Consider the following 18,275-nt stretch of genomic DNA (forward strand, 5'->3'; position numbering starts at 1 on the left):
AAAGGTGTGGGTCCAGTTTCAGTCTTCTACAGGTTGCCAGCCAGTTCACCCAGCACCATTTGTTAAATAGGGAATCTTTTCCCCACTCAATGTTTAAATGAGTGTTCAAGCCAACCTCCCTAATCTTATCTCTTCATCTTTTACTCACCATGACTTTGATTAAAATGTACGAGAAAGCTCTCAGAACTTCTCTCAGGTTCTTCCAGGAACTTGGACAAAATCGCTTTCCCAAGCATTCCTCTCTAGAATAATCCAGTTGACATCAAGCTAGCTCTATTAAAAAGGGTTTATGGTCACTCTTGGAAACATTCTGGAACTCGTGGAAACAATGAAGACTCTAGCTTGACTGTCTCACCATCGCCTGACTTTGGGGAATAGAGGTTGTCTTTTAGTCTAAATGGCTCAGAAAGAAACAGACAAACAAATTGAGGCTTTGAGCCTGCTGAACAGGCATCATTAATCCTGACAAGTGCTACCCAGCCTTCCTCTAGCTTACAGAGAGGACCGCCCCTACTTCCTTGATAAGCATCTGTGCCATGGAACATCTCCTGTGTCATCCAGAGAACATCAGAGAGAAGTAAAAGGATGCAGGATCCAGATCCGATTCTACCTCATACTAACTGGTTGACCTTAGACCCCTCTACCCTCTCCAAATCATAGTGCTTGAGAGATTCAAAGAAAATGTAAAAAAAGAATTTAGTACTGTGAAGTACGATAACAATGCAAAGTATTATTATTATCATTACAGTTGGCTTCTTATTTGTTCAGTGTTTTGATGATTAAAACACTAAAATAAAATTAAAGTTCCTGGGTAAGGGCACAAGTGATATAATATTCAAATAAGTCTTTATATTTAAGGCCACCTTTCTTTGATACACTTTCTAGTAGACATAAAGTAATTACCATTCTTGCGTAATGCTGTATCTCAGAAGTGGGTACGTGTGTGTGTGTGTGTGTGTGTGTGTGTTCTACGCCTCTAGGGAACTGTAAGGAGAGATGATTTAATCCTCAATTATGTCACTGTGGGTAAATTTGCTCTGAGGCAATGGCAAGGCCACATTACCAGATTTTAAGCTCTAGTTATACCTGGCCTGTGAGATGTTCTGCCCATCCTTCCAGAATGTGCAATAGAATTTTGAAGTAAGATGTGATGGTTGTCTGTAGATTCTAGGACTAAAGCCTACAGAGATCCCTGTTGTAATTCTTCTATTTAACAAACTCTCCGGTCTTGACACATCACTTACCCTCTCTGCCTCACTTCCTTCATCCTAAAGACGGGCTATTAAAGCACCCACCTTATAGCTATTAAAGATTAAATGAGTTGCATGTGAAGCACGAGTTACATGTGAAGATTAAATACTTGTGCACCGTGATGCTCAGTAAGCACTCGGAAAGTGTGAGCAATTAGCATGACGGTCTCTGCTGTTCTGTGGGAGGGAATCATTTTTGAGCAATATGTCTCCAGGAAAACTATGCCCCAGAAGAAAACAGATGGTTCCCATTTTCCCTTCAGAAACTTCACTGTTCTCCCACAACACCAGGACAAGGGAGAGAATGTCTGTGCCTTGAGTTAGATGGTCTGGATGATGTGAGTGGGCCCACAGTTGGATTTGGGGTATGGGTATCTCTTAGGGTAGGTAGGAGCCTGGAGGCTGAGAAATGAGAGGGGATGACACTAGAGGGACAATGGTCCAGCAGAGCCAGTCTAGAACATCTGAACTGGATTTAAGTAAAGCAAAACATTTCAACCAACTGGTATCTGGTGGCTTTCAGCAGAAAACAGTCAGCTCGGCAAAGGCAAACACAGAAACCAAAAGAAAGCTGTTACCCATGAGCAGGGCCAGCTGGGCCTGGGGGTGTGCACCTGTAGTCCCAGCTACTTAGGAGGCTGAGGTGGGGAGGCTGCCTCGAGCCCAGGAGTTCAAAGCCTGAGCGACAGAGCAAGACCACGCTCACCTTCATCTCAATATATAAATAAAAAGGTGATGAACAGGACCAAGAGAGGGTCAGTTCTGTTTACCCCCAGCTAGAAAACAATTCTGAGGCCTTTATGAAGAGAAAGCTGACATTTAAAGAGGACTTGTGCCTGAGGAACACACGTTTAAGCTTCCATTTTCTATTCATGTGCCAAAGTCGAATCTTTACCAAACTGTGTGTTGTTCAGCACTGCTTGTCTTAAGAGTGCACTTTCCAGGACCAGACTGTGTGCACACTGCAGGGCTGCCTCACGGGTGTGTAGACTGTGCAATCACATAGCACCCCACACCAAGAAGTGTCCCATGCTTGGTACTTAATGCCCTGTGGCTGCCATTTTGACGTTCTCTATCATTTTTTAACAAGGGATCCCATTTGTATTTAGCACTGGGCCCCACAAATTGATTAGATGGTCCTGGAGAATGAAGCTAGACCCCATTGCTTACTAACTGTGAAATATTGGTCAAGTTCCTTATTATCTCTGGATAATAGATACTCTCATAGATGTGCTCTCTTAGAAACTAAGGCTAATGACAGTACCTACCTCATGTGATGATTGATGAAGCATTAAGTGAAATAACATATGTAGAGTTTCTGGTAAGAACCCAGTTAATTGGTCCAAAGCCCTGGGTTGAACATCCTATCCAAGGGCTGGGTAAGTCCAAACAGCCATCTTGAAACCTTGGCGGGTAGACCCTTCATTGAGGCTTCCAAAAAAGTAACACAGCCACGGACTACCACCTGGGACCTGACCGGGGGCACTCTCTGATGTGCGTAGAGACAGGTGACTCCATCCAAAAACTGCCTCAGGGACTAAAGTCTAATTGCGTTTCACAGGTGTTGGTAAGAACATGATCACTTGCTGCTCTTCTGCGAATGACAGTTTGCGGAAAAGCCTCTGCAGACAACAGTGAGCATCATTCCACCGGCTTAGGAAAGCTAGATGCTAGGGATCCACCAGCAGAGTCAACGATCAAAGACAGGTGAGACGTTCTCACATCAGAATTAGTTACCAAGAAAGCGGACAAAGTGTGCTCAGCAGAGCCCCGTGGTGGCCACTGGTCTGGCGAAGTGCCCTTTGTTGTGTGTGTAAATCTTTCTGTACATCTCAGAACAAGAAAAGGTTTTTGTAGAAAGTGCTTTGATATCCTCAGATAAAAGGATCTCTGATGCTAAGGAGCATTGCTGCTATTCAGGAAAGATGTATTCTTTCTAAGATCTTCTCTATACACATTCTAAATGATGAACACATTTTTTGTGTGTCTGAAAAGTACCTAACCTCAAGCTTCTCATGAGAGTCTTTCTGGAAAGAGATTTGGGGAGTCTTTAAAAGGTCCATGCTCTGGGACAAAGCAATCCCTTGGGAATCTTTCCGAAGAAACAAGCAGAGACGCAGACCACGCCATTCAAAAGTAGAAACAGGGTAAGCCTCCAACGGCATGTGATTATAGTGTGGATAGAGGATCCGATGGAAGCCATCAAAGATTATGTTTTCAAAGAATTTTAGTAACACTACATAGGAGGAAACATTTACAATATTATGTTGTAAATTTTAGGAATGCAAGCAAACAGGCTAATATTTGTGTATCTCATAATGAAGGAAATCAAAGCTCCTAGGCTCTAGCCCAGCAGTTCTCAACCTGTGGGTCGCAACCCACAGGAACTGTATTAATTTAGGCAGGTTGAAAACCACTGCTCTAGCAGCTCCACTTTCCTGACTTCTGAACAGTGGAAAACTTCTTGGAAAGAGCTGGACGAATTACCGGACTCTGAATTTTCTTATAAGACTTGTTACAGCAGGCAATGAATGAGTGCACCACCAAATAATTGGAAAAACAATTATTTCTGTACCTCATCATTCTTACATGGTACTACGGTTTTCTTGGGAATTCTCTAAATGAGTATCTTTATAAAGACCTTCTGCTCTCGAACTAAAATGTAGCCAACTAAATGGTGTTCAACTTAGTTTTCAATTAAGAGAAAGAGAGAGCAAGAGAGAAAAATAGCTTTTTCTAAATTGCGTAGAACCTAGCATCTAGTGCTAACACTGCACCACGATACTGAAGGGGACTTTTTCCCAGTCAGCTTTTCTTTTTATTTGTTTTTGTTTGCATCTTTGTTTTGTAGTACTTCCCTCGTCCGCATCTACCTTCCTTCTGATTTGGGGGAAGGTTCCCATTCTGTGCATTACTGGAGTGCCACAGTATCCTACCTCTCACTGTAGAGGAAACAGCCTCCCAGGCCACCAGGACATGGGCATATGACCCTTGCATCTCATCCAACAGGATGGCTTTTCCTAAGATTTTCAATCAAGAGCCATGATCCCAAAGATGGTGGTCGATGGCAGCCACAGTGTGCCAGGGTTCTGCCCCGTAGACTCCCAGGTCCATTAAGACCTGCCGATCTGGCGGCAATCGACTGGAGAAGTATAAAGTTAGAAACAACGAGAGACAAAGAGACAAGATACGCAGAATAGACTTTTCAAAGGTGGGAGCACAGGGGACCACCACCCATTTGTGGGGTTCCCGTGAGTGGCCCCAAGTATTTGTTTCACTCAACTTTTATCAAAGGCTATTTGCTCATTAGCCCAGAGGGTAAGCTGAGGAAGGGAACAAAGACATCAGCAGTTTCTCTGAGCAAGGATATCATCTCTCATTATTTCCATAATCATTAACTTTAAGGGTCTGAGCAGCCTTGAGAAATCCAGAACCTGAGCCTTGTGTGTGGGCAGCCTTCTATTTGTGGTCACACACACACAGATTCCTAAGGGGGTGTTAATCCCTGTTAGTTCACTATGGAATAAAATGCCACTGGTGTCAATCTCCTCTGAAGAATTGGTAGGAAATGGCTTGGCACCAGTAGCACAGTGGTTACGGCCCCAGCCACATACACCAAGACTGGTGGGTTCAAACTCAGCCCAGGCCAGCTACACTGGAACAAAAAAATAGCTAAGCATTGTGGCAGGCACCTGTAGTCCCAGCTACTTGGGAGGCTGAGGCAAGAGAATCACTTAAACCCAAGAGTTGGAGGTTGCTGTGAGCTGTGATGCCACAGCACTCTACCAAGGGCAACAGAGTGAGACCCTGTCTCAAAAAAAAAAAAAAATGTAGGAAAGAGGAATTTTCCTCTCATCACCACCCTAGAGGTGTCTTCTGCTGTGATAAAGAACATAAGCCCTCCTACCCATATTTCAGGGATTGAGCTGTTGTCTTGATTGTGCCCTAGCCAAATACAAACCTCCACAATGGATATTTGCTTTGGCTGTTGAGTGGGCAGGGGGCAGCCTACTTAATGTTTCTTGTCAGGCCTTGCACACAGTATCTTCAGCGGCCATTATTCCTTCAGAGTGTTCACAGACCCAGCAGGCGTGATTGCAAGCTGTATCCCCTACAGACCAAGCTTCCAGGAAACTGCTCAAATAAGAAATTTAGCAGCAGCTGGTTTAGAGGTACACTAGCTGACTTCTTTGTTCTGTGTTGCTCAGCTTATTGTTTTATTTCCCCCTTTTTCTAGGGATGTCTTCCCTTGTCAAGAATGGGGTCTTCGGTCCCCATTCTGCCTTCATCAGTGGTCAGTAAGGTCAGGCCCAGGCAGTGGAGGGCAAAAGATATTTATTGGCCCTCCATAACCTCTGACCCATTAGGACTTTTTTTTCAATTGCAGGTAATAGAAAACCCAAAAAAGAGTGACTTAAGCAACAAAAGAAAATGCACTGACCCCAGTAAATAGAAGGAGATTTAACATTTATTTCTTAACATTTCATGGGTATCTCCACCTAGAGCTCAAAGGATGTGAGCAAGACCCTATTTACCACTCCCCTTTTCTTCCTCTGCCTTTTTGTTGCTAGCTGGATTCTAGGCAGAGAAACCCATCCAGGGAAGAAAAAGACTGGCAGTGCCCTGAGCCTGTCTCTTTCCAGATTGACTTCCAGTATGAAAAGCTCAAGCAAAAGCCCCTGATACAGATCATATGTCCAACTCTGAACTAATGACTGTGGCCAGACACCAGACTTCTTACTCTAGAAAGTGATTCTTCCCCTGAGGCCTACGGGGCAAGAGTGGGGAAGGGGACAGTTGGGTATATGGTTATCAGAACGGGGGTGCGTAAGTGAATGGAGACCAAGTAGAAGAAACCAAGGACTAAGAGTCCCTTGCACAAACTCAACAATTCCAGTGTGAGCGCACAAAGAAGGGCAGAAAATATTACATATAAGGGCTCTTCGTTGGGCAAATGGGGCTACCCCTTCCTCAGTCACATAATGTTATGCAGGTCAATGAACATAATTGTTCTATAATCCAAGTCCCTGGTTTCCTAACCAGGTGACACAACAAATACCCTTCATGTTCATTCCAATGTAACTATGTTTTTTAATGCATCAGATAGTCCATAAATAAAGTTATCTCATAAAATAAGAAAATTACTATTTTCCTTTTTCTGTCTTTTTTAATCAACACTAATACATGTTATGGATCCAATACTGGATACTGGAAAGAATTTCCAAAATGTGCTTTTGAAGTGGCCTAGACTTGCTCCATTTTAGTTGTTTTACGCTAAGTCTTCCTAAAATGCATAACACTTTTCTCCAGCTTAATAACCAGACTGTTGAACACAATTTTACCTGATTTTGGTCTTCTCTGATATACTGTAGTAATGTCTTCAGGTGCTGTTGAGGTTTATAAACACTTTTTGACCTTATACTAAATGGTACTGTGAGTCTGTGGACTAAGCTGACCTACCCTGGCCTGGAGTGGCAGAAAAGGTTTCTGAATCCCAGACCCATTAGTGTAATGGACATCTTAAATACCTATAAAACAGCTGACATTAATATATTTGCAGATCCACAAGTACAAACCTACCATGTCATATCATTAGGTTAAAAGGCTTTCTAAATAAGAATAACAATTCTCTTTCATACCAAATTATTTCTTTGCATGTATTTTTTTTTTTTTTTGGAGACAGAGTCTCACTACGGTGCCCTTGGTAGAGTGCCATGGCATCACACCTCATAGCAACCTCCAACTCTTGGGTTTAAGCGATTCTCTTGCCTTAGCCTCACAACTAGCTGGGACAATGCCCAGCTATTTTTTGTTGCACTTGTCATTGTTGGATAGCAGGCCCTGGCTAGGTTTGAACCCACCAGCCTTGGTGTATGTGGCTGGCACCCCACCCACTGAGCTACAGGCACCATCTGCACGTAACATTCTTGATTTTACTAACTCAGAAATGACACAGGCCCTAAAGGCTAAGCCCAAAAACAAAAACAAGGGTGGCGCCTGTGGCTCAAAAGGGTAGGACGACGGTCCCATATGCCGGTGGTAGAGGGTTCAAACCCAGCCCTGGCTAAACAACTGCAAAAAAAAAAAAACTTCTGCACCTAAAACAGCCCTTAGCCTTTGAGATTTATGCCAGCAGGAAGTTTACTGTCAAAGCTATGCATCAGAGGAAAGAACCTCTCAGAAGGCATGGGCTGCAGAGAGCAAGAGGGCAGGGAACTGCTCCCAGAAAGTATAAACAGGTTTTAAGGAAAGAATCCTCTAAGGGGGTGGGGGGCAGAGGAGCCTCTCAATGGCCATCCATCTTGCTGTGGACAGGTGACTGCTGTGTCTTGCATGCTTCTGAGTGAGAATGTTTATTGCAGTGATACTTCAATATTGCAGGGGCCAGAAAACCCTCAAACTCATTGTCAGCAGATCTGTAAATGGAATATAATCTATAGATTCCAGCCTATGTGTACAAACTACCAAAAGAAGCTGAAATCTGAACAGAAGCCATATGGGGGGAAATAAAGAGAAGAAGCCCAGAGAATGATGATAGGGCCAATAAGTGGCAAATCTCAGAAAGTGTCGGCAAGTATCCAAGAATAAAGGGAGGGTCTCACTTTCAGCTTTAAAAGAGATATCTGTGTTTGCACTAAGGGTGGAATTTAGTTAGGGGAAAGAGGGTGTGGATAACAGAAGCCACCCTGAACTTGATTAGAAGTTCAGAAAATAGAAGAGGCAGGACTGTACCGTGGTTTCCCAGTGCATATAAGTCATGTTTACACTAGACTACACTCTGGTGAGTGTACAATAGCATTATATCCAAAAAGTATATCTTGATTAAAAAATACTTTATTGCTAAAAAAATGCTAATGATCATTTGAGCTTTCAGCAAGTTGTAATCTTTTTGCTGGTCTTGCCTCGATGTGGATGGCTGCTGACTAACCAGAGTGACGGTTGCCGAAGGCTGGGGTGGATGTGGCAATTTCTTAAAATAAGGTAACAAGGAAGTTTGCTGTGAGTCTTCCTTTCACTAAAAATTTCTCTGTGGCATGCCATGCTGTTTAATTCCATTTTACCCACACTAGAACTTCTTTCAAAATTGGAGTCAATCCTCTGAAATCCTGCTGCTAACTAATTTTAGGTAATATTCAAAAGTTGTTGTCATTTCAACAATGTTGACAGCATCTTTACCAGGGGTAGATTCTACCCCAAGAAACCACTTTCTTTGCTCATCCCTAAGAAGCAAACTCGTCTGTTCAAGTTTTATCACGAGGTGTAGCAGTGCAGTCACACCTGCAGGCTCTGCCTCTAATTCTACTTCTCTTGCTATTTCTACCAAATCTGCACTTTCTTCCTCCACTGAAATCCGGAACTCTCAGAGTCATCCACGAGATTTGAAATTAACTTCTTCCAAATTATTGTTAATATTGATATGTTGGCCTCTCCCGTCAATGTTTTTAATGGCATCTAGAATGGTAAATCCTTTCTAGAAGATTCCCAGACCCATCAGAGGAGTTATCCCAGCAACCACAGCCTTGCAAAGTGTATTTCATAAATAAGACTTGAAGGTTGAAATTACTCCTTGATCTATGGGCATTTATGGTGCCCCCAAACAATAACAATAGTAATATGTGTGATCACTGATCACATATCACATAACAGCTATAATAATAATGGAAAAGTTTGAAACATTGAGAGAATTGCCAAAATGTGACACAAAGACACAAAGTGAGCATATATTTTTTGGAAGAAATTATACCAGTAGATTTTGTCAGCACACGGCTGCCACAAACCTTCAATATGTAAAAGGGAAACGTAGTATCTGCAGAGAGCAATAAAACACAATAAAACTAGATATGTAAAACTAGGTAAAACTGTGTATAGAATGATACAGTGAATATGAGATGCTACAGCCACTGACTGCATTACATGTAGTAGCTGAGAGCCAAGGTCTATTTAAAGCTGACAAATTACATGAGAGAAGGATAAGCATCTTTAATCCTTTAAAAGTAAACATTCAAAAGATGGGGTGGACTAAAATTGTCTGGTGGAGAAGGGGAAGAGATGTCATCACTATAACAGAGATCTACACATACTGGTTAGAGAGTAGAGCACTCAGGCTATTATAATTATAAAGTCAACCCCGAAGACTAACATACAGAACTCCCCAGGTATCAGAAACAAAGGTGCACACATAAAATAGGACAAAAAATAGTGCAGAAAAGAAGTAATCGTAGTTCACCATATCGTCAGTCGCAAAGAGCATTTACCTTGTTGAAATAAAGCAAATGTTCAACTTATATCTAATTAAACTATATTGGAAGACAGGAAGACCAGGAGAGATCCTTTCTGCAGTGGGGCAGGGAGGAAGAAAGAATTAACTCCTTATCTTCCACGCTGGGAAGTCAGGAACTAATTCCCCCAAATGAAACCTCTGTAAGTGACATTTAAAGACCTGAGGATGAATATCCAAATCATCCACCAAGAGAGATGAAACTGGCTGTCCTGAGGAAGGTGGAGGAAAAAAAGGAGGAGGCAGAGGCTGCTGCTATTTTTCACACCAAACTTTGTAGAACATTTTGGTTCCTTCCTGTACAACTTCAATACGAAGTACAATCTTTAAAAAGAAACTGAGCTCTTACGATTGCCAAAATGTGGAAACAACCTAAATTCTCACCAACCCGAACAAGCTGTGGTATATGTATACCAGGGAATACTATTCAGCCATTAAAAAAAGATGGAGACTTTATAGCTTTTGCATTAACCTGGATTGAGTTGGAACACATCCTTAGTAAAGCATCACAAGAATGGAGAAGCAAGAATCCAATGTACTCAATTCTAATATGAAGGCAGTAGATGATCTAATTCAAGATGGGAGATAGGGGAATGAGGGAGCAGGGAGAGGGGAGGACGGAGGGGGATGGGGGGTCATGGTGTATGGCACACCTCTTGGGGGTAGGGCACAATTATAAGAGGGAATTTACCTAACAAATGCCATCCTTATAACCTAATTCTTTGTACCGTGAATGAATCCCAAACAATTACAAAAAATAAAGAATGAAATGGAGCTCAAATAAGCCACCTGCGTTCAACTTACCAGTTTGTTATTTTCTACACTAAACTCCTCATGCTCACTAGCCTTTCATTCTAAAAAAAGGGCGGGGGGATATTTCCTTCTGCTTTGCCTTTTACTGAAAGCCACCACAACTATTTTTCATAAAGCTCTTCTGGGCCTCAAACTACGGTGCATTCTGTGAGGGCAAAACACTGATCACGCACCGTTACTCAGGACCACCTGCAGAGAAAAAGGTAGCAGCAAAGACGTAGGTACCTATGGTGGTGATGACGGTTCCAGCAAAGAAAAAGGCACTGCCAAGGTCCCAGTGACTGCTGTTGTTGGAAGAGTTTCCTATCGGACTGACTCCCGCATTGTCAGCATCAAGGGCATGCTGCAAAGAAAGGGGAGAACATGAGACTCGGTTAAAAAGTTTTTACTAAAAAAGAGAAAAGATTCCAGTGAATTATTCTCCTGCTTGAGAACCTGCAATGATCCAGAGAGAAATGGTTAAGTGGATGAGGGTATAATCATAAAGTGAAATTCTGTGCATGCACTTATGGAAATTCGTTTTAAGTAGGGGGGAACTAGAATGTAGAACATGGTGCCACTTATATAAAGTTTGAAGGCCCAGGTTATACATGACACATATGTATATTGCTGTGCATGTACATAAAAAGATGTCTAAAAGAACGTTCCCTCAAAGCAGTCATTTCCGGAAGGTAAGACTGCAATTGCTTTCTCGCTCCTTTCTGTCTTGTAAAGATATTTTACATGGAGCTTGTTTCAACAACACGGGAATTAAGAGCTTAGGCTCCCAGGTCAGGCCGTCCTGGCTGTGCTTGTTATTAACTCCAGAAATTTGGGCAAGTTTTCTGAACCACTCTAAGCCTGGTTTCCTCATTTGCAAAATGGGGATACTATCTTCTCCCACAATCATTGTGAGGATTAAATGAGATGGTCCAAACGCCCTTAGCCTGATGCCAGGCACCCAGTTCGGGTTTAACAAATAGTAGCCAATTTTACAATTGTCAATTCATTGCCCTCCCCTCACCCCTCTCTCTCTCTCTCTCTCTCTCTCTCTCTCTCTCTCTCACAAACACACACACACACACACACACACACACACCCCCCACTCTTTTTAAAAATAAGCTTTAATGATTCCTCAATGACTACTGGATTTGGGATTCCATATACTTTAAAAGTCCCAATACTGGTCACACTGATGACCCATTTTTATCTCAGCCTGCTGTAGCAGTCTCCCCTCTGGGCAGGCCCCTCCATGAGATGTTCCCTTACACCTCTGTGCCTGTGTCTATGCCCTTCTGTGAACCACACCTATCCGTCAGTATCTAACCCAGGCCCTGCTTCTTCCCGCAGATTCTGTTTGTGCATTGCAGCCCCACAACTACCCCCTTCTTTGTGCTCATAATTTTGCAATTAAATATAGTGCTAAAAATTGTCCCCAGCTTCATCGTGAGCAGAATAAGGTGAGAAACTCCTCTGCAGCTCTTCCTGCACTGGCCACTGCCATTTTCTTTCAGGCCAGGGAGCAAGGTAAGCAGAGCTGTCCCAGCAACTCAAACGCATGCTGTTCAGCTGTGAGCTGGTGAGACGGCGACAGGTGGGGGCTTCAGAAAGGAGGTGACAGGCGTAGCACTACTTATAGAACAACAATAAGAACTCCATTCCCTGGGCTAAGTTGGAATAACCCTATATAGAGAAAGAAAGACCAAATATTAAAATGTAATTATATTTATCCTAAATAATGCCCATTAAGCTTCATTAAAACAGGCATATAGCAGTTATCACAAGTCAGATGACAACTGAAAAAGTCAATTGTCGTTACATTGTGCCTTCCTTAATCTGTAATATTTCAAACCCTCTAGGCCAGAGATCTGTAACTTTTTCCATAGAGGGCCAGATAGTAAATATTTCAGCCATGGTGGGCTACATATGGTCTCTGTCGATTATTTTTTCATTCTTTTAATAATGCTTTAAATATGCAAAAACCACTTTTAGCTCAGGGGTTGTATAAAAACAGGCTGTGGGCTAGATTTGGCAGACCCATAGATAAATTGACTGGACAATAGGAGAAAAAAAAAGACCTTATACGTTCTTAATCTATTCTTTCCTGCCTTTAAGAGAACATGAAATATTATCCACAGCTGTAGCCAGCCACCATTCCTAACAATCTATGGCCCCCCAGAATTTAAAACCTGGCTGCGTCGGATATGAACAGACTGGCTTTGCCAATGGTTTAAATTGGCCTAATTGACATCGGTCACATACTCAGCCAGGGCTATGTTCTGCTCGGCTTTATAGGAGAGACAGATGGCGAGTCCTTTCTGCTGGTAAAATATCCATTTTTCCTGAGCTATTTGAGAGCCGTAAGTCCATCCACAGAGCCTTCATTCACCAGTGTTCATATCTTCATTATCTATTCAGTTCTGATGGGCCCCCTGGAAATAAAACCTCTGGGACAGTTCTAGGCCTCAGTCACTTAGGTTGCCCCAAATCCCACCATAAATACCTAATCCTTACAACTCCTATGAAGCCACAGAAAGAATTTGGGCCTCTCAAGTCTCACCCTGCTGAGAACTTCTCATCAACACCAGGAACAGCACAAGAAAATAAAGATTATCATGAGCTTTAGATCACTGAGAATCAGTGTCCAGGGCACAAGGTGACTGTGCCACACTGCTCTATTAAAACAAAAGTCTCAGAACTGACAACTAAGAGTTATCTGACTTTATGGAATGACTTAGATGTGACTAAAGCACAATTCAAAGTGTGGTCCTGGGACAACACCAGCAGCATCACCTGGGAAATTGGTAGAAATGCAAATTATCAGGCCCTGCCCGAGATGCACGGAATCAGAAACTCTGCGGATAGGCCCAGAAATCTCTGCTGTTAACAACACGTCCTGCAGGTGAATCTGACGTGGGCTAGGGTTGGAGAAGCAATGGCTAAGAATTGAGGCTGATGACCTAAAGAATGTAAGGTAACTTCACATCCCAGAAAGGGCAGCCTTCCCAGGAGGAGGTCGCCCCAGCCGTGTCCCTGCCTCTTCCCTTTTGAAATTGTCTTCAAAGACCAGGACCAGAGTGAATCTTATTTGTTTGCGTGCTTCCTTATGTGGATGGATTTTTTATAAAAAGCCAAATCACACAGCTTGATGACCAGACCCATGTTTAAATGACTTTTGTTGGGTTTTCAAACTGGTTCAGACTTGTGGGACAAAGGTTTCTGTATTCAAGGCATTCAGTAGAATGTTAATTGGAGTGATCATAAGCAGGCCTATTTACTGCCACTTTGAGCTCCTATTAGCCCCTGTCTTTTGTCGGTGTTTGTTAGTTACAGCACCCATCTGGAACAGTCTGAGAATGTGACTCTTCTAGGTAGGAATGGGGCCCGGGTACAAAATAACAAAGGATAACCTAATATACTCTGGTAGACACCAGGTTGTGGGTCAGAGGCCAGATGGCACCAAGAAAGTAGTAAGCAAAATTTCCAGGGCTGCTTACCTTCCACAATTTGGAGTCTAAGGGGGGTATTTGACCATGATGGGCCATGAAGCAGCAGCCAATTCTGACAGAGATAAAGCAATGAAGTGTGGGCAAAATACCACAGCAAGTGTATGGAGTTGTTTGGGACACAAGACGTTACACAGGCTAATACAACAGAATTCCTCTCCATTTTCCATTTATTACACCTGTCGACATCCAGTTTCTCCAGTTGGCCAGCACAGTGTTTCCTAAAACTGAGGTTTGGGAAATCTTGAGAGATTGTGATGACCCAAAGCATCTCCATGTTGTGGGGTCAGACAGTGACTGGAGTTAAATCCAACTCAGGGAGAGATGTTTTCACAAAGCTTCTGGAAAGCAGTAACTGCCATGCTTGTTAAAAACTCCCTCACGTGGTTGCCCCACTCCCCATTTTGGGAACAGCCACAATATCAAGAAGGGTGAGGGGAGAGGTTTCCGTTCTGATAATGACCAGAGACCTTGACTAATTTCTTTGATAGTCCAATATTTACACATTCACCAAAACTTTCAACAAGGTATATTGAAGCAGCAGGTTATCCAAATTTAATACATCCATGGACCTATCTCCCCTTGGGGGAATGTTGGGAGTAAATGTTACTTTAAATCAATTACTTGGAGACACAGAACAATAAAAAAAGGGAACAATCAAAGAGCTTTGTTCTAAAACCCTATCGTATCACACCCTAAAGACTCTCAGCAAGGATTACTAAAGGCTGTGAATTCAAATTGGTTCAGCCCATCTAAATAATCAGACACTGTGTTGGTCAGAAAGCCAGCCGGCTCAATTAACAGCAAACTGACAGCAGCTTAAACACATGAAGACCAACTTGTCTCAGTAAGAAGTCTACAGAGAGCCAGGTGTTGCGCTGGCTCACACCTATAATCATAGCACTCCGGGAGGTCAAGGCATTGCTTGAACTCAGGTGTCCGAGACCAGCCTGAGCAATCATGAGACTCGGTCTCTACTAAACATAGAAAAACTGAGGCAAATGATCCCTTGTGCCCAAGAGTTTGAGGTTGCTGTGAGCTATGATGCCATAGCTCTCTAGTTAGGATGCTAGAGTAAGACTCTCTCAAAAAACAAAAGTCTACAAAGAAGCAGTTCGGATTGGAAAGATGCCTTCAAGGCTCCAGGGTTTTTTCTCTTTTTGGTCTGCCATCCTTGGCTTGTCCCTTTTGGCTTCTGGTAGCACCAGAGCTCAACCTCCACCACTGCATCCACATTTTGGGCAAAAGAAGAAAAAGGGGAAAAGAACTAGCAAACCACTCTTCGTATGTCATTGGCAGAAATGTCCCTGCATGGCCATATGTGGCTATTAGGGAAGCTAGAAAATTTTAGCATTCGAAACCTCTGAAGGAAAGGAGGATGTTGGGTCAACTAATAAAGTTATATTTTTACAAACATTATAAATAGCAGATCTCTCGAAGATTGTCATGAGAGATGAATGGGGCTGATTATTTGTTTCATCGAAAAATCTGAAGTATGATTCCTTTTCAAGTTTCCTTTTCCTTGAATTATGCAAGTTATAAATATTTAATGTTTACATATGTAATCCTCAAGGAAAGTGTTTCTCAGTTGAAAGGAAAAGGAAACTAACATTTGTTAAGTGTCTGCATTTCACCAGGTGCCTTAGAAATGTTATTCCATTTTAGATAGAAGGATATTGATAGATAGATAACAATTTGTGTGTTATTCCATTCTATCCATTCCACAACTGGCAAGAGAGTAGTATCACCCTCAGGTTAGAGATGAGGAAACAGGCTCAGGAAAGCTAAGTAACCTTCCCGGGGTCACACAGCTAGAACGTGGAGGGCTAGGACTCAATCCCTATCTGGCCCAAAGCAGATGGTTTTGCCTTTTCTCTACATATGATACCCAGAACACACTCTATGTCCCCTACCCCAGTCCTCACCTGCAGAAAGATAAAGGAAGAGGACAGCCATGGTCCAAGGACTTGGGCAGAAGGGGCCTTACAAGGCATCATTTCTAAATATATTACTTCTTTGAAGATGCACGGATAGACACCGAATTTCATTTGGCTGTTGGAGCTGGGGAGAGGTTAACTGCTCTGCATTAAAAATAAAATTTAAAAATAATTAAAATGGAAAATGGTTGATTTTTACATACCAAGAGGGAAGGAGCAGAGAAAAGAGAGACAAAGGCCTGAAAGAAGAAAAAGAGAAAGGTCAACTGACAGATGATGGGCAGTGCAAGTTCAGGAACAGCAAGGCCCAGGGCTTCAAATGAAGAGCGGCTCCATCCGGTAGGCAGTTTCTCCTGCTTTGCATCTGTCATGTCAGGTCCTCCCCCTGCAGATCCCCCAGCGAATCCTCAGTAAAACAGACAGCACACCCAAATGTCCTGCGGAAGCAGTGGTGGGGAAATTATATATCAAGCTTGTTAAGGGCCACAATGGGGCCACCACTGATGGTCTGAACTAATTCAGACAGCTATACCTAGAACTAGAGGTGAGGAGAAAAATAAGCTCCCCAACAAGTGACCAAACTCTTAGTAATGCTGAGAATGAGATTTGATTCCATATAGATCTTATGGGTCAGAAAAACTCTGACAAAAAAAAAAAAAAAGAATTAAAATGAACCGGCACACTCAGGTTACGATTATTATCACTTAAGTTAGTAGCATCATTTTTAACTCAATACTAATAATTCTAAATGAGTTCATAGTGCTAATTCCCATTCATTTACTAAAGCGTTTTTTAATTATCTAAATTGTTTGAACTCAAAAAACATTTTAAAATTAAGTGCATTTGCTCTTAAGTTTTTCCTCTGCGTTTAAGCTGCCCAAGTAAATACAAGCAGCCCATTAGGAATATCTGAGATGGCCGTAGATAGATAATGAAATGGCACAACTTAGTGGTGTACAGTTTAGCTCAGAAGATGTTACAGGGTAGAGGTTCAACCAGAGCCAACATCATTTTAAGCCGCAACCTCAGACACAAGGACCATCATTTGTTCACTTACAAGTTCAACCATCATCAAGTTCAGAGAAGTCTTATTAGGATCAAAGAAGAACATAGGTAGATAATTAATAGATAGTTAGAAAGATAGATAAATAAAATACTATAGATAAGAGGGCATTGTTTTAAATTTTCATTCCCGTCCCCCCATCTTGAATTTCCTTGTTAGCTTCTAAATTGGAGTTTCCAGCACCAATCCAGCTACTCCATAAGTCTGACTCAGGAGCTAATTCTTCAGCCACCAATAAAGGAATGAACCAACTAAAATAACAAATTTAGACATATAATCTTCCCAGTGGTGAAAGAGGAAAACATTTTAGTCTTTTGTAAAATCAGACAAACCCCAAAGTAACCCAATAAGGAAAACTAGAATCATTTATTTATTAAAAAAAAAAAAAAAGGTAGGGAGCTGACTTGAAAGAAGGCAAGATCAAAAGGAATCTGTATCCCTGGCTCCCTCCTCCTCCCGCCCCCACATGGTGCATGAGGACCAAGAGAGAGAGTGCGACCTCCAACAAGGTGAGGCGGGTCTGTAGCTGCTGTGAAGGGAGGGGAGGGGGAGGTAACGCTCCCATCACAGAACGCCCACCACTGCCCTCGTCCAGGCCCGTGAATCACTGCTCCAGACAGTGTGAGATGCCTTCATAAGTGTCGGTGCTACATGAGCATGAATGACGGCCCACAGGGGACCACTAACTGTCTGTGGCTTTTCTCCTGTGATCTGTGCACTCGGTGAGATCATCTGTTTCTCTGTTTCCTTATGTGGCACCAAAAAGAAAGACAAACAAAGGTGGAGTGTAGTCGCCCGGCGTGCCTCGCACTGGCTGAAGAACACAACCGATCAGTGGTGTATACAGAGACACTAATAGCCAAGTGACCATTTGATTTATTGTGCAATCCAGGGCTCTGTTAACAATTACACCGAGACCACTGTAGAGCTGTAACCCAAGATGTTTCTATTTCACTAACAGATTATACCCCTGGGACAAAAGGAAAGTGTGCAACAGTGGCTCTGTCTGTGTCCATAACATTCTTACTCCCCAAGGGCACAGTCAGTCATCCAATTTATGAATTACATCTTCAGCCAGGGTTTGAGCAGGTTGAGGGCGTGATTGTGAAAAGTGGCTTCGTAAGTGTATTATAAGTGAGATATTCCAGCCATTAATGGACGGAAGGAAAACCACAACCCTTGTGAGAAAGGCAATTGGCAGACCACATTCATTACCACTCAGAAATGTCTCTAATGATTCCAAACCCCTACAGCAGGACAGCAACATCTCTCCACCTGCTCACACGCTGGTGGCGGAAGAGCCTCAGGTTTGAAGTGGAAAGACCATATTTAATTTGTTTACCACAATTGCTTTCTTCTTTCTCCGGCTTCATAAGTGTTTCATATATAAATATTTCATAGCCACAGAAGTGAATATGCTGTGGCTGGGGGAAGGGCAAGTTTACATTC

At 42.5% G+C, this 18,275-nt stretch overlaps 1 protein-coding gene across 2 annotated transcripts in view; it reads right to left on the reverse strand.

Moving 5' to 3' along the window:
* The window catches only part of KCNK10 (potassium two pore domain channel subfamily K member 10), a 136,182-nt gene that overhangs the window by 41,293 nt on the left and 76,614 nt on the right, over positions 1–18,275 (reverse strand). For both annotated transcript variants that reach the window (XM_003786965.2, XM_003786964.2), the window contains exon 3: positions 10,567–10,684. In XM_003786965.2, the coding sequence (XP_003787013.1) occupies positions 10,567–10,684 (118 nt within the window). The remainder of the gene's footprint in view (positions 1–10,566; positions 10,685–18,275) is intronic.

The sequence above is a fragment of the Otolemur garnettii genome, unplaced genomic scaffold (genome assembly GCF_000181295.1).
Source record: "Otolemur garnettii isolate 467f Iridium unplaced genomic scaffold, OtoGar3 scaffold00020, whole genome shotgun sequence".
In the NCBI taxonomy this organism is placed as follows: domain Eukaryota; kingdom Metazoa; phylum Chordata; class Mammalia; order Primates; family Galagidae; genus Otolemur; species Otolemur garnettii.